The 15563-nt window shown below is 31.2% G+C and overlaps 1 protein-coding gene across 9 annotated transcripts in view; it reads left to right on the plus strand.

Moving 5' to 3' along the window:
* The window catches only part of LOC111001032 (disintegrin and metalloproteinase domain-containing protein 11), a 338822-nt gene that overhangs the window by 303122 nt on the left and 20137 nt on the right, over positions 1 to 15563 (plus strand). For all 9 annotated transcript variants that reach the window (XM_045629101.1, XM_045629099.1, XM_045629106.1 and 6 more), the window contains exons 11-15: positions 4079 to 4218; positions 7014 to 7209; positions 9052 to 9224; positions 13260 to 13408; positions 14120 to 14304. In XM_045629101.1, coding sequence (XP_045485057.1) covers positions 4079 to 4218; positions 7014 to 7209; positions 9052 to 9224; positions 13260 to 13408; positions 14120 to 14304 — 843 coding nt within the window. The remainder of the gene's footprint in view (positions 1 to 4078; positions 4219 to 7013; positions 7210 to 9051; positions 9225 to 13259; positions 13409 to 14119; positions 14305 to 15563) is intronic.

A 15563-nucleotide genomic window follows, 5' to 3' on the forward strand; every position in this document is an offset into this window, starting at 1 on the left:
CTAGATCGTTAAAATCTGTTAAATAAATTACGAAATTTATGTTACGTTTGTAATTTTGAATTTGGAAATCATATTCGAATGCAAGTCCGCATTTATTGTATCAGTCCACTCTGCTCTTCGTAACACTATGTTACTTATCTAGTTTATTTTAAGAAAATAAAGTGTTTTAAACAGTACTTTCTCTGTAAATTGGTTTTCTCTTATTATTATAAAAAATGCCAACGGATTAGGTTTTCTATCAAAGTGACAGAAACGAAATATGTCAGTGTCGCCCGGAATTGAACAGTAGACCATTTTTTATGAATTCAATTTCTGGACCTTACTATATTTTGATTGATTGTAATACTTTCTTGAAAGAAAACTTAGAAATGGAAATTGTAGTTTTACCTTATGATATTATAACGAGAAATAAAGATGGAAATTGATTATTTTAAATGAAAAATAGCATTAAATTTATAATGTAACAATTGTTGCATTAATTGTTATTAATGTTTCATGTTATATGCGAAGAAAACGTGGTAACATACCACATCACCGTACCACAATAAAATGTCAAAATAATAAAACGTAGTCTTCAAAATATGGAAATTATATTTGAAGTTGACTGAAAAGACATTTTATAATTTTCCTTTTTATCTCTTAAAAAATATCTAAACAAAACTTATCTCATCAAAACATCATAAATCTATTGATCAGCAAAACTAAAAGCTATTATCAGAGTCAATTTAGTTCCTTTGCGGAGTGAAGGTAATTGAAAAAGCCGTATTAGCCGGCACCTGTGACTTATTTATTGCCGAAGCTCGCTTTGAATAATGTACTATCCTTGAGGCTTTATTTTATAAAATTTAGGGCAGATTCACGTATCCTTATAAGCACCATAAATAATAAAATTTCTGTTATTTTGCAAATCACCATATACGATTTTTTTGATTGAGATTCGATAGTATTTTGGGTAGCTCTGGGGGTAATATGCCCGTTTGCAAAAGCGGTCTGAAAAAGCGCTATGTTGTGTTGCGTCGAGTTGTAGAGGATAGAATTTAAAAAAAAATCATCATCATTTATAGAAATTAATAAAACAAACTCAAAAATCTAATCAAACGATATCATGTTACAAACTTCTTATTAATTTTCGATATTTGTTTTAAAATAGTGTGATAACTTGACGATCTTATGTTCCAAAACAAACGTATTTTATTTATTTAAACTATTTATTTCATAATTTGAGATATTAATAAGCGAACCCGATGTTCATAAAACTTATTTTCACGTAATTGCTTCTGGCATTACAAATTTTTCGAAACTTTGCCTGTATTTTTACGTTCATCATTTATTAATCAGTTTCTATGAAATTAATATTCCCTCGGTATTTTCAATATTATAATATGCTGTAAATTTTACCCTTTTTTATGTTACTTTATTATTCACGTTTGTCACCGGGGTCACAGCCAAAATGATTTCAGAATCATACAATCTACTTACATATTAGTTGAGATCTTCACCTAATGGCTTCTATAGATAAATGTAATGTTAATATGTATCGAACGATAATAAGCTGTTTTGTAAGCAAGGAGTATTCGATTCCATACCGATCGTAAATTATAACGTATTCGTGATTTATCTTCCGTCTCTGGTTGATTGCAAAAACCCCATACGACCATTTACTTACCTCTCGTACGGTGTTATTTTGTGTTACAACTATTAAATATTGAAAATAAATTATACGCAACAAGCTGTGTCGCTAGAACGTGAACTAAGGCAAGCAAGTGACTTCTTATTAATTTTCGATATTTGTTTTAAAATAGTGTAATAGTGTTAATAAAAGTGCTGCTTGCCATTTTCTATGGTGATTTGCTATTTTAAAGGAGTACCGAGAGTTTTTTTCACGCAGGCTTTTTCTCTCGGCCTACACCCTCTGTCTTCTTTGCCGATGAGTAGGGATGCCTACAGGTTCAAATTTAATGATGTGAATCAGTGATACCTTGATGATCTTATGTTGCAAAATAAACATATTTTATTTTTGAGCCACAGTCTAGGCTTTTACGGGCTTTTTAATGCTTTTTAATATTTAAGGTAACAGACTTTAAAATTGTAATTGCACACAAAAAGCATTTAAAATTATAGTGATTCGTGGGCTGAAATTATACTGTGAAATTCAAAATCAGTAATATTAACAATAAAACACGTACATGGGGTTTTGCTTCCTAATCATAGACTACATATATTAAGCGTACACATAAAGCAACAAGTAATCAGAATAATTGCTAACACAGGTGTAAAGTATTAACGGACAAAATCACTAACCCACCGGATAAGCTGGCGTTGCCTACCGTGAAACCACAACTTGCGACACAAACTTACAAGCTTATTTTCGAAACTATTAAGCCCAGACCCTTCAGCGCCGCAATAAACAAAACACGATCGCAGCCATGCGGCTAATACGACATCTCGGTGAGAAATGTCTCTCTACAGGTTAGCTTATTCTTTGGGAACAGGTAATAAATAATTAGATTAGGTTTTATTTTATATATAATGTTTGAGGAGCATACACAGTCCTTATTTAAAACACCTTTTTAGTTCTGGGCCTCAGCTTTTTCTATCTGTTATATAAACATGTCTAATAGGAAAGGTGATCAACCTTCTGTGTCTGAAACACGCCGTCAAATTGTTGGGTCCAAGGCAAGGTTTCCTTCACCGTTCGAGCTGTTAATGTGAAATAGGCACAGAGATAGAAAGTAAGGTTAAGTCCATTGGTGAATAGCCGGGAATGGAACTTACAATCTTATGTATAACAGTCACACCCTGAGGCCAACTCTCTGCAACCCTGCAAGACTGTATGAATTTTTCTTTATTTTTATTCGCCACTATTTAAACATTAGTGCGAGTACCTTTGAAATGCCCATACTATTCAATTTCTCTTAACCATTTTATTTTATTTGTATATATATTTTAGATAATCTTGGAAGTATCGGGTTTTTACTATTATATTGTCATTATATGAAGTCCTAAATTTTGAAATTCTCGATTGTATCTAAATGTTCGTTTGACATAAAAATGTATTTATGAAATTCCACTTACAGTATTATTTCGGATGACTTACGTTTCTTGATATTTAGATTTCTGAACTGGTGTCTAAGTTACAATTAACAGTTAATTTAATAAAATTTTCATCGGCATCCAACAGTTTCATACATTATAGTCATATGTTACTGAAATTTAAAAATATTTTACGGCATATTGATTTATTCATAAAACGCGTTCTATTTCAAATCGATTATTTTCATGTATATGAAACAGCAAACCACGTGAGAATCCCAACTGAATATATGAATGTTTCGATAAAAATTCTGGCTCAGAAAGAAATTTTCATTTCCGAATTTCTTATAAATAAATTAGATGTAAGAAATTCTTATTCAACGCTTGTTGCCTCAAAGAAGAGGTTACGCGCATACCATTGAATATCAATTCTTATCGGTAACTGTAATTTCCTCTTAGACTTGTGGGTGAAATTATTGGATTTTAAAAGGTTTTAAAAACCAAATAGATTTAAATTACACATAGATATGTTCTCACTACTTAATCATTTTAAGTAATAGCAAAATAGTTTCGTTTTATTTTTTGTAAATAATACTTTAATTAAGAAGTTAGTTTGTGTATAGATATATTGGTTATGTGTTCCGCGTTAGTTGTTTGTAATTGAAATTTATATGTTTATAGGGAATAACACAAATTCCATTAGTAATACACAAGATATTTAATCTTGATATTACTAATGGAGTTAAACAAGATAAAATATCTTTAGTAATACTTAGTTTAATCATTTCCACAATCATTGAGTATGGGTTAGACACTTTTCTTTTTTTATACTCAATTATAAAATCTGTGTCGTATGCACGTCATTGATTTTAGAAGTAATTATTATCTAGCATACAGAATGGAAAATTAGAAGAAACAAGTTCAAGTTGAAAATCCGACAATGTAGCTATTGAGTAATCTATGATCTTTTTATATAATATTAATATAGATTTTGTCTTTTATAAAAGTCTTTGCATGAAACCTATACATAGTTTTGTTTCAGCAGAAGCACCCTCATGTTATCTTTGAAGCGCGAACCAAGATGAACCGGGGCTGTGGCAACAAACTCGAGTACAGACAAAAGACACACCGATCTAAGAACTTCGCTTACGTGGAGGCCCCTCTAATGGAAAACCATGGAGCTTTGTAAGTTTCAGAATACATTATATACTAGCCTATTACACTACGGCATTACTCCCTTCAAATCATTGTAATTATGTGTTTAAATCATTATAATGATGTGATAAAATGAAAAAATAACATTATAGCGTGTGTTTGTGTAAATATTTATCAACTTAGACAAACTCTGTGTGTTAGCAGAACGGCCATGGCTGAGTTTCAAAAAGACAATTCAAGAAATTTATTTAAAAAAATCAAATCTCAAGATTCAACAACCTAAATATTTTGTTTCAGGGAATTCGTATAACATACAGATTAATCAATAAATTTCTGTTTTAAATGTTGCTAACATTTAAAATGCAGCAAAATCATTAACTTTGAAAATACAAGCATGAACTTTTTGTCCTTAAGCCAAATTAAATTCACGTCTATGTACAACTATATTTCAAATTGCGGAAACTGTGGGAAAGTTCCCGTAAAACTTCCATCATTACAGCATGTCACAAAACTATCACGTACTTATAACGAATGGCACGCAGAAACAAATGCATATCTCACAGCAGCTGTTATCATAAATGTTGGGTACACATCTAAGAGCGAGCGTACATTGTAAGGAATACTTTTATGTACATAATAGGAGAAAAGTAGAAAGAGAGAAATATGATTAGCATAAAATATTATGAATAAATATAATATGTTATATTAATTTGCTATTGAAGTATCCAAAGCAAAGAGCGTCTGGTGCTCTAAGACAATATATTTAAATGACACGAATGAGGTGGCTACGAAAAACACCAAACCGTAGAACGGTCTACGAAAGTCTACGCCACATTTATTAACATATCGTCGTAACAGATATGGATGTTCTATGATACACATTCGTCTTTAGATTAGTACCCAACATCACGAGTACAATTTCATATGACGTCATGAAATAGGTCGCCGCAACGTTCAACCCTGTGACAGACGTCAGAGACACGCTGCTCCGCGAGGACCTGTTACTATTTTAGATGTATTTCCTGAAATAATTGCATAGAGATCCATCTGATGTAGATATTTTGTTACAAGTTGTTAATGGCCTTTTTAAAAGGCCGCTTAAACCTGTCTTAATGTTGATATTTTCTGTTTAATGTTATTAAGATTAATATCTTAGAGTTCAATGCTATGAATTATCATATTTATCAGAAATTTATTTTAAAAATAATAAAGCACATTAAAAATATATAGGTATACAAAATAAAATAAAAATGCCAGTAGTTCATTAAATATATATACCAGTAGAAGAGCAGATTAGGTACTGAATATACCCAGCTATATTCGAATGAGAGATGCCTGTATACGGTAGTTGTTTCTTTCGCTGAAGGATTATTATTTAAATGTAAAGCTAATAATTTATAGTTTCCTTACTCAAATCAGACTTCGCAAAGTAAATTACAGCGCTCCTAAAAGTGTCAAAGAATTCAAGGGACGCCATTATAAATCATCGCGGTCCAGAAAGTTGAATAATGCAGGGAGAAGTTTTAGAACTCATTTTTTCGAGCGACTGAACTCGCAGTTAAACTAATGAATTCTGTTCGTGTACAAAAATTTACATCGCACGTTCATATTTAGATTTTTGAAAAGCCTTTGTCTGCTTTACGAATTGTTTTACGTAAATATTCAAATAAATAGGATTAGCTGAAACGGGTTTTGCTATTCAATATAATTCTAGGAAAAGCGAAAATGAATTTAAGTTTCCACGCTAATTGGTATTTGGTTTGTGGGATAACGTTAGGTTGTTATAAATAGAATTAGATACGTTATTCGTGAATATTATTTGTCCTATTATACATTGTTAAATTCGTATAAATGTCAGAATCACATACACAGAAATTTAATAAATATCATTAGCCTGTAATTGGCAACCAATCGACACTTCTGTAACTTGGTTGTAGACTTAACAATTACGATGTATCTCACACGTTTGTTTACATGCATGAAAAGTAAAATAGATATCAATACGTATAAGCCAATATAAGTATATATGAATGTTAATATACAAAATGAGCGCTATACAAAATGAAAGCCATGTTCAAAGCAAAGAGCTCTTAATAAGAAAAAATATTATAAAATAAGCAACCCAATTCAATACTTGTCCGTATCAAAAGATCCCAAAAACTTGACACAAAAAGATTTAATTGGTGAAGTTTTTCAGAATCATATCGGAAATACGGATATATTCAGTCCCTGAATGACCGCTTCATTAATGAGGCCCTTTAACACACAGGGAATCGAGATAAAAGAACTGTTAATCTTAAGTGGGTTTTTATCGGATGAATTTGCTTAAAAAGGCCGATTTTGAGGGAGATTTTATCTTTCGAAAGAGCTTTTCCTTGCATTTATACGCCTTGAAACGCGAGATTATTTTATAATTCATCGATTTAATAAATGACACAACGAACAAATTCCAATTATGCGCAAGAATTTTAATTAGTTAATATGCTAATATGCGACCGAAAACTTTTTTATGTTCATAACAAAGAACAGGCATATCTTAAAACGTTGGTATCCCATGCCCTATGTCTTTTGTTTTGTTTACTAGCCAAAAATAACAAAGCTATATGCAATATACATATATAATATGTAATAAAGGAGTTTTCGTAACCTTGTGTATATAGCCTCTTAATGAGTTATAAGTTTTCATTTAGTTTGGTTGTAGCTGTTTGTTTTAATTTCTCCTTGATAGATTACTTATAATTGATGTGTAAAACTTGTGATGTCATATTTTCATACACATTTTTTTAGATCGTATAAATAAATAAATACTTTCCTTTTCTTCCCAGGCACTCAGACCTTCTCTCCTGGCAAGAATGGATCGAGGCAGGCCGGCGTCTACGTGAGCGTCGAGACGTCCGGGAAACCACCAAATACATTGAAACAGCTCTTGTCATTGACAAGTACATGTTTGAGAAAAGGAATGGAAGCACGCGCACAGAAGTCGTCCATGACGCTATTCAAGTTGCCAATATTGCCGATCTGGTAGGTTTTATAATAATAATAATGAAAAGTCATTACAGTACATTTTCTTTTCAAAGTGTAAGATTTGGAAACCCTTTTAAGTAAAAAAAAACCTGTGTTAGGGCTTACAATTTATAATATTGTCTGAGATAGCGTGACGTCTAAAATACCAGCTAGCATAACTATTTTACGAAATCTGATAATGACCAAGTTCAAGAAGGGTAGATTAATCAAGTATTTCTTATATAAAAGATAGAAAATCCTATTCATCAGTTTTGTAAAGGCAAATCAAAATAAGGGTCACGAACGATTAACACGATCTGAATTACACGTAATGGTGTAATTGGCCGTGTTTGAATCGCCATTGGAGGGCGAATTCGGTTTCATTCAGAGTGCTATGAAAAGCGAAAAATCCCTCTTATACCGTATACCGCAATGTATGAATGCGGGTGTATTAAACTTTACATACAGTATGGACAGTCGGCAGATTAGATATTTTTAGTGTATTTTATTTTAATACTTATATATTTCTTCAATGCACACACAAAGATCTTGTGATTATGTTATTTCATTTCTACTAATTTCTAAATAACTTGAAAGGGAAATTTACGGGTATTGTCTGTTGAATTAAAAGTTACTATTCTTATAAGTATATTAATTTTCTTGAATCTTTTCAACAACTTTTGACATTCTGTCTTTTGTGTGTTTAGCGACATTAATGTGCTAATATGTCGTCTTTAACTAATCGTTGTTCACAGTCTTCAATAGACACAAGCTAAGCTAAACATTTGTGCAAATCATAATATATTTTCAATCAGATGTTAAAGTGTTTTATATGCTGACGGTACAGTACCGAGTCAAGAAAGTCGGTACATTATCTACTTAAAATGTGAAGTGGTAACGTTATCGTTGAAACTTTTACGTTGAATGGCTCACGCATAGAGCACTCTGCCTGCGTTCATCTTTTTCAAAGTTTCACTCACTTTCATAATTCACTCTTTCTATTATGTGGATGATGGCTACGTATTTATGAAGAACATGTAAAAGAAAATCATGCATATTTTAAGTTATTAAGTTGTATTTACTAACTTTGCTTTCCGAAATAAACAATTTAAAAAAAATTAAATAATCTTTAATACAGAACTTTGACAATTTCAAAAATACAGGGCCAGAAGCCTTTTTAAAGGTACCGATAGGTAGTGCTTAGTTATACAATCGACTCTCGATAATTTGCATTTCAAAAAAGGGACTAAAGATAAATTTTGAATTACCAAGAATTCAAATAACAACGTTAAAATAACCACGAGTTTTACGTTAAAATAACCGAGAGAAAATAATTTCAATGATTTAACAATAATATACAAAAAATCACCTATATCATGAGTACACCCCACATACACACCATCACGTACATACCCACACTTTTACATCATCACACAACACAACCAACTTAGGCTTAGTTAAATAAATTAAATCACAATTAGTCAAATGTTAGGTAATTAGTCAAGTAGTCAAATTAAATACTTTTATTTTGTTTGTTCCATTTTGTAAATCTTTTCGTAGTAAAATGTATCATGTATTCCATCTTTGGCTATATTTTCAGTGTATTTGTTTGTAATTATATATAATGAATGTTAGCTGTAGGATTACGAAATAAATAAATAAATATACTTATAATTCACCATATTTTTATAAAGTAAAGAATTTTGAATGACTAAGGTACCAATTAACATTGATTTCGTTCAATTTAACCTAAAGATCCAAATTAACGAGTGTCAAATTATCGAGAGTCAACGGTATTACAGACAATCAATTATCGACTCTGTGAAGCCACTGACTGTATGAAACTATTTTTGTTCCCAGTACTTCCGCACACTGAATACTCGAGTGTCAGTGGTATATATCGAATCGTGGCAAAGCGCAGACCAAGCAGACCTAGACCGGAAGTATGACATAACACGAGCCATACAAAAATTCAGCGACTACTCCGCCCGGAAACTGTACAAAATCGAAAAGGACACCACGCAGCTACTATCGTAAGTAAATTTACATAAACTCAGTGATATTTGTGAGATGTGGAAAAGCTTAAATGTAATAATAATAACGTCTAAGAACTTTCTCCCGAACCGGGTAGTGGCCGACTGGAATAGGCTTCCAGAAAGTGTAATCAGTGCACAATCATTGAACTCTTTTAAAAATGATTAGATATTTTCTCCAAATCTCAAAATACGCACAGATCAGCTTATTAAGCTGCTAGTGTGTTTAAATACATAATAATAATATATACTAAGAGTAGTGTTGGCCTAGTGGCTTCAGCGTGCGACTCTCATACCTGAGGTCGTAGGTTCGATCCCCGGCTGTGCACCAATGGAGTTTCATCTATGTGCGTATTTAACATTTGCTCGAGCGGTGAAGGAAAACCTCGTGAGGAAACCGACATGTCTTAGACCTAAAAAGTCGACGACGTGTGTCAGGCACTAGAGGCAGATCAGCTACTTGCCTATTAGATTTAAAAATGATCATGAAACAGATTCAGAAATCTGAGGCCAAGACCTATAGAGGTTGTAACGCCACTGATTTATTTTATTTATTTAAATTACGTAATTTAATACGATCTATATGTACATATGACCATTATAAAAAATCTCTTTAAAAGGTGCAATTTAGTACCATAATATTTCAATACCGAGGCTACAATCACAGAAACATAGACACACAACGCATCGTCGGCCACTGCAAACCTACGCTTCGTACACTACATTGATTCGCATACAATCACTGTTTGTCCATAGACATCTGTGTTGTGATAACATACATGTATTCTGAATTTCGAATTATTTTGTTCTTTCTGGGCCATGTCTGAGACCAGAAAAAATCTAAAATTACTTTGCCGTCAAAGACTAAAAGTTCTTCACTATTGCATTGTTTTATTGCGTTCATAGAAAATTTATTTTTGCATTGGTTTAATACATCACAGGATAATAAACTTTGGATGTGTTAAAGTCTTCAATATTAGTAAGGAATTGTCTGGTAATAAATATTTATTTATACATTCTAAAACAATACAAGAAAATATGATATCACAAATTTAACACACATACAAATCTTGAACAACAGAGCACCACTCTTGCAATAATAAGGAATAATTAATACGTTAATTATTAATAGTATTTGTGGTAAAAGTCAGTCCCAGAAAAAGATTGTATTGCATCAAAATATACAAGGAATTCAAAATAAAGAGTTTGAGTTGAGAGAGAGTGAAGTTTTGTTTATTTTTTGTAGCCACAGGGTTGGTGGTGTGTTTAATTAATAAAAAGCTTTAAAAAAACGTTTGATTGATTGAATCTATTATATTAGAACATAAGTATTCTATCAAAGGAGAAAATTAAAACAAACAAACCAACAAGAAAGGTTGGTAATACATATTTAAGATATAATATAATGAGAATTAGTTATTTACAAACAAGTGACTAGCTTTCAACAATAGCTTAAAAGCTCTGTCGGTATCAAAATATTGACTTAAAAGCTCATAGGAAAACTTGAATGAAACTCTTTCTGAAATAAGTACGTATTTGCATTTTGAGATTTATTTACGCGAACATTAAACTCTGACTTGGGAAGTATTCACATATTATAAAACCTAGTTATGGTTTATTTAAACGGTTAAAGTTGTTTTTTATGAGAAATTAAATGTTGAAATATTTTCGCGAATTTTTAAGGAATCCCATCTTGCATTGTGTTAACTGGGTCAAAGAGTGAATGGAAAATATAATTTTATACAATTATGAATTGAGCTGCTTAAATGAATTTAACGATATAATTACCAACTAAACGCTTAACCCAGAAAACGGTTTTTACCTATTTACTAATAAGATTTAAGACCTACATTATTAATTTTACAAGCATATGGAATTTATCCCACGACCCAACGGGGTATTGGGGAAAACGATTACAATTAAATACATATATTACATTTCTTTTTGACACTTTCCGGTTTTATTCCCATTCTGTGTATTAATTTAGTTAACGAAATACATGTGTGTGTACCTTTTTCATTGTCCGTGTCTGCCTATAGTAGTTAGTTAATTTCTTGTTTGTTTTTATTATGAAATTTGATTTTTTTTTATTCACTCTTGTCAATTTAGGGTCACCTGTTAAGGCAGAATGATTTTATAAATAAATAATAAATGTCTGATGAATTACGTTTGTATAAATTCTATACGATTGCTATAATCGGCATATTGTAGGTACTCCATATTTGCGGGGCGTTCTCTGTGTTAGATCTAACATAGGTAAAGTACAGAGTTTTAAGTGTCTTGACTTGAGTGAAATTTGTTGATGTCCTCAAAATAAATCCTAACATTTTATAAGCTTTACGAACAATGCTATCAATATGAGTATCAAATAGAAGTATGTTATCATGTAATATCATCATTTTTAAAACAGATTTTTTAAGTACATAGGCGTGTATAATTTTCTATTGCAAAAGCATTTGGATACGTTTAGATCAAGTTTATTAATTTGACAATGTGCTTCAAATCTATTCAAGTCATCTTGTAGGTCTAATGTGTTTTCTTCAGTGCTGATATATTTTTTGAGATTTTCATACCGTCCGCGTATTATAATATTTTATAATGGAACATGTTATATAATCAAATCTAAATACATAAACACAGTAAACATATGACCAGAATTCTGTCAAATTCACTTTATACCACTTTATTTAATGTCTTCTACTACAGTATTATTTAAAGACACAGATCTAATGACCTGATTGAAACAAATCTGTGAAAACTACAATACTACCGTCAATACACAGAGGATGTCCGGTCATAATTTAGTCTGTCAACGTTGCTAGATTGCGACAAAATTCGTTCAGCCAATATTCGTTTCTGTATTCTCCATGATTTATCAGTTCTCTGTTTGAGAAATGCAATTTCTAGCTTCTGTCTCTTGTTTGTTTGTCTTAAATGAATTGACTCTATTTCCAACACGTGGCAAAGAACCTTTTGAGTATAATGGCGCATCGAACTAAGTTCGTGTTAGTTAAAACATATCGGAATGCAAGAATATAAATTGAAAGTTCCGAAAATGCAACGAGGTGGAACCAAGCTGCAAAATCTTTAGTGTTTGTATTTCTTAGGAGCACTAAATAGCTAACTCGGCGAATATTCGGTATAAGTGAGCTTTTGTCGAGTACAGTGCACCATTGTTGAGAACTCTGCACTGCCCACTCTTTTCATTGCTTTGCAGTTTGGCTACTGCAATGTTTTCTGAAATATTTTCCGGTGAATACTTTGAAATATCACAATTTATAAACATGTTATACGTGGGACAATATCAAACTAAATATGGGTGTAGTAAAAATGCTTTTATACCCAAAAATAGTTTTTCCACGCTTAGAAACTCAAAACACAGAATGCATTGGTTAACGCATATAGCGTAGCTGAAGATTCAGGTTTGCTCATAAATAAAATACAAATTCATTAATGTGTGTGTAACAACATATTTTCACTAAACAGTAATTATTAGGATATTTAATTTAACTGATTATATGTCAAACTATAAACAACATATACTCGTACATATAAATTTAGCATAATAAAAGAATCCTTTTCACCCGATGTCTCAAAACAAATAAGATATATGAATTCTAGAAGGTTTTATAATAAAATATGAGACGCCTACCATTCAATCTACAAAGGCCTACATTTTGTATTAAATCAGTGAAGCACGTCGCGGGGTCTCATATGAAGCAATATCACGAGAAACATGGAGATACGTCAAAACACACTCAACCCTATGAATAGCTAACAAACGTCACTGCCTGTCAGTTGAACAGCCTATTTTTTGTTAGTATGAGACAGCCCTAATGCGTCGTATACTTGGATGGATTGGGGTTAAAAAGGTTTTCTACGCAAATAGTTTTTATATTCACGGGTTTTATAGACTGGGTATTAGTGTTCTATTTTCAAATTTGAGTTATTTTTGAATATTAATTATTTTATTAGTTAATTGAACTGTATATAAGTGTAACTTTCACTTGCCTATATGTATTGTTTTATTTACAGCGGACAAATGTTTCCTGGAGGCGAATCGGGCATATCAGTGCCCGATACAATGTGCACACCGAAATCTGTCGGCATTTCAGTGGACTACAATACCTATGAACCCCATATCTTGGCAGCTACCATGGCCCATATGATTGGGCATAATATAGGTATGTCTACTTAAAATGTATATTAAAATTTTAAACATAATATATTAATTTTTTTCTGGCAAACAATCCCCAAAATTTACAAACACAAAACATGCAGTGTACAACAAAAAAAAAGCGTTGATCTAGCAGGCAATGAAATGTTATTAAGCTTAATACATTTGAATTGCATTTTCAATTATTTGTGTTTTTAACGTATAATATAATATAATTTTAAAATAAACAACTATTCTAAAAAGTAACATAAATATCAAATTTCAGTAGTATTGGTGTATCTTGTATCAGTCATAATTAAATTACGAAAATAACATTCAGAATATTTTACTCTGAAATAAAATTGAAAGCGTACATATAATTTCAAAATACAGATAACATAATTTGATTAAATCTTTATATTGACAAAGCAAATTAGGTTATTTATGATGTCGACAATATCACAGATACGGCAATGAATACCAAATTTAATGTTTATTGGCCTTAATGGTTATCAGAATCAAATCAAAGGCTTGAAATAGATCGGCCTTTATTCAATATCATGATTATTGAAAATTATATCGCAATTTGTTCATACCACTTGTATTTAATTCGTAATGTGAGAATAATAAAGGAGCTCAGTATATAAAGAAATGGTAAGATTTCACACAGCAATAGATAATAAAATTTCTAGTCACATCTGATTATTAGAAATACGATTTATTCCGTACTTTTTTTCAGGTATGGGTCACGACGATGGCCGAGAACAATGTTTCTGCCGGGACTGGCATGGATGCATCATGTCTCAGTCTATAGTAGGTCTGGAGAATGTCCAGCCATACAAATTCTCAGACTGCTCCAGAAACGACTACATGAACGAACTTAGGATAGGCCAAGGGTTGTGTCTACTTAACAAACCAAATGAGGTATGTATATTTAATTCTATGGCTTAGAGTAATAGGCTGGGAAATTGTAAAGGCTTACGGCAAAATATGAAATATTAAGCAACTTAATGTTTAAACACCTTCATTTCTCATTACGAAAAATGTTTTTATTTACATGAGAAGCTTTGTGTACTAACTAGATACACGTCACCATCTGGTAGCCTAATTTTAGTCTACTAGGCTCATTTTTATATCTTTAATGCCCTTTTCAAACGCGGTAATATTACGAATTTTAGATGATAATTGATTAAATAATTGCACACCCTCATATCCTAATAGACTTCTTGAAATAATTTGTTCACGGCCTCGGCAAGATAAGCAAACTCGCTCGAAGACGTTTATTGTTTGTATATTACGTGTATATTTGTTTTTTTTAATAATAAGCAACTATCTAGAGTGTTTGTGAGAATAAAATGATCTTCTTGCAAAATATAAATTTCTTTGTAATCCTGAGTTACTAGAGCTAAAAGTCTACTACGTACCTACGACTCGTTTGTCTGCTAGGTTTAATGGTCCAGTGAATAGGCCATCTCGCTCTCACATCCTTATGACTAACATAATTGAAAATATTGATATAATTTACAATACAATTCATACCTACTGTAATTTTGTTTGTCTGTATTCTTAATGCTGTTTAATTTTCTATTTAGGTGTAGTTCTTTTTGTATTTGCTTGATTTTTTGTGTTGTTTAATTTTTTTTGTTCTCATAATAGATATATATCTATATATTGCTATATACATTTATTCATATTTTTTGTATGTTTTAAGTATACATGTTTTAGGACATATAAATAAATAATAAACTATTCGATAAATCAACAATCCATTTTGGAACACATACATACGCCCATAAAAATTAAGTCCAAAGATAACGAAAGTATTCAACAAAGCAAATTCAAACACAGTAATTCGTAAAATATAATATATCAACAGAACAATATGTCATGTCAAACTTAAATATATTTTTCTTTAAATGTGTAAAAGTTATGTTAATAAAAGACAATACTATATATTTTTATTTACTTTTTCTTTAATAATCTAAACATAATACATAAAAATATATCAAATAACTAACCTTAAAATTTAATAATTTAATTCGTAAATATATTGTCATATCAGTTAAAATTCATTAGATACATAAACGGATCATTGAGCGCAACGAAAATCAGTCACAACTAAACTATCGAAGTCATCAACGAGTCTGCATTTAAGTGAAGCCGGCTTTAGAGTAATTAAATTA

This window comes from Pieris rapae, chromosome 8 (genome assembly GCF_905147795.1).
Source record: "Pieris rapae chromosome 8, ilPieRapa1.1, whole genome shotgun sequence".
In the NCBI taxonomy this organism is placed as follows: Eukaryota; Metazoa; Arthropoda; class Insecta; order Lepidoptera; family Pieridae; genus Pieris; species Pieris rapae.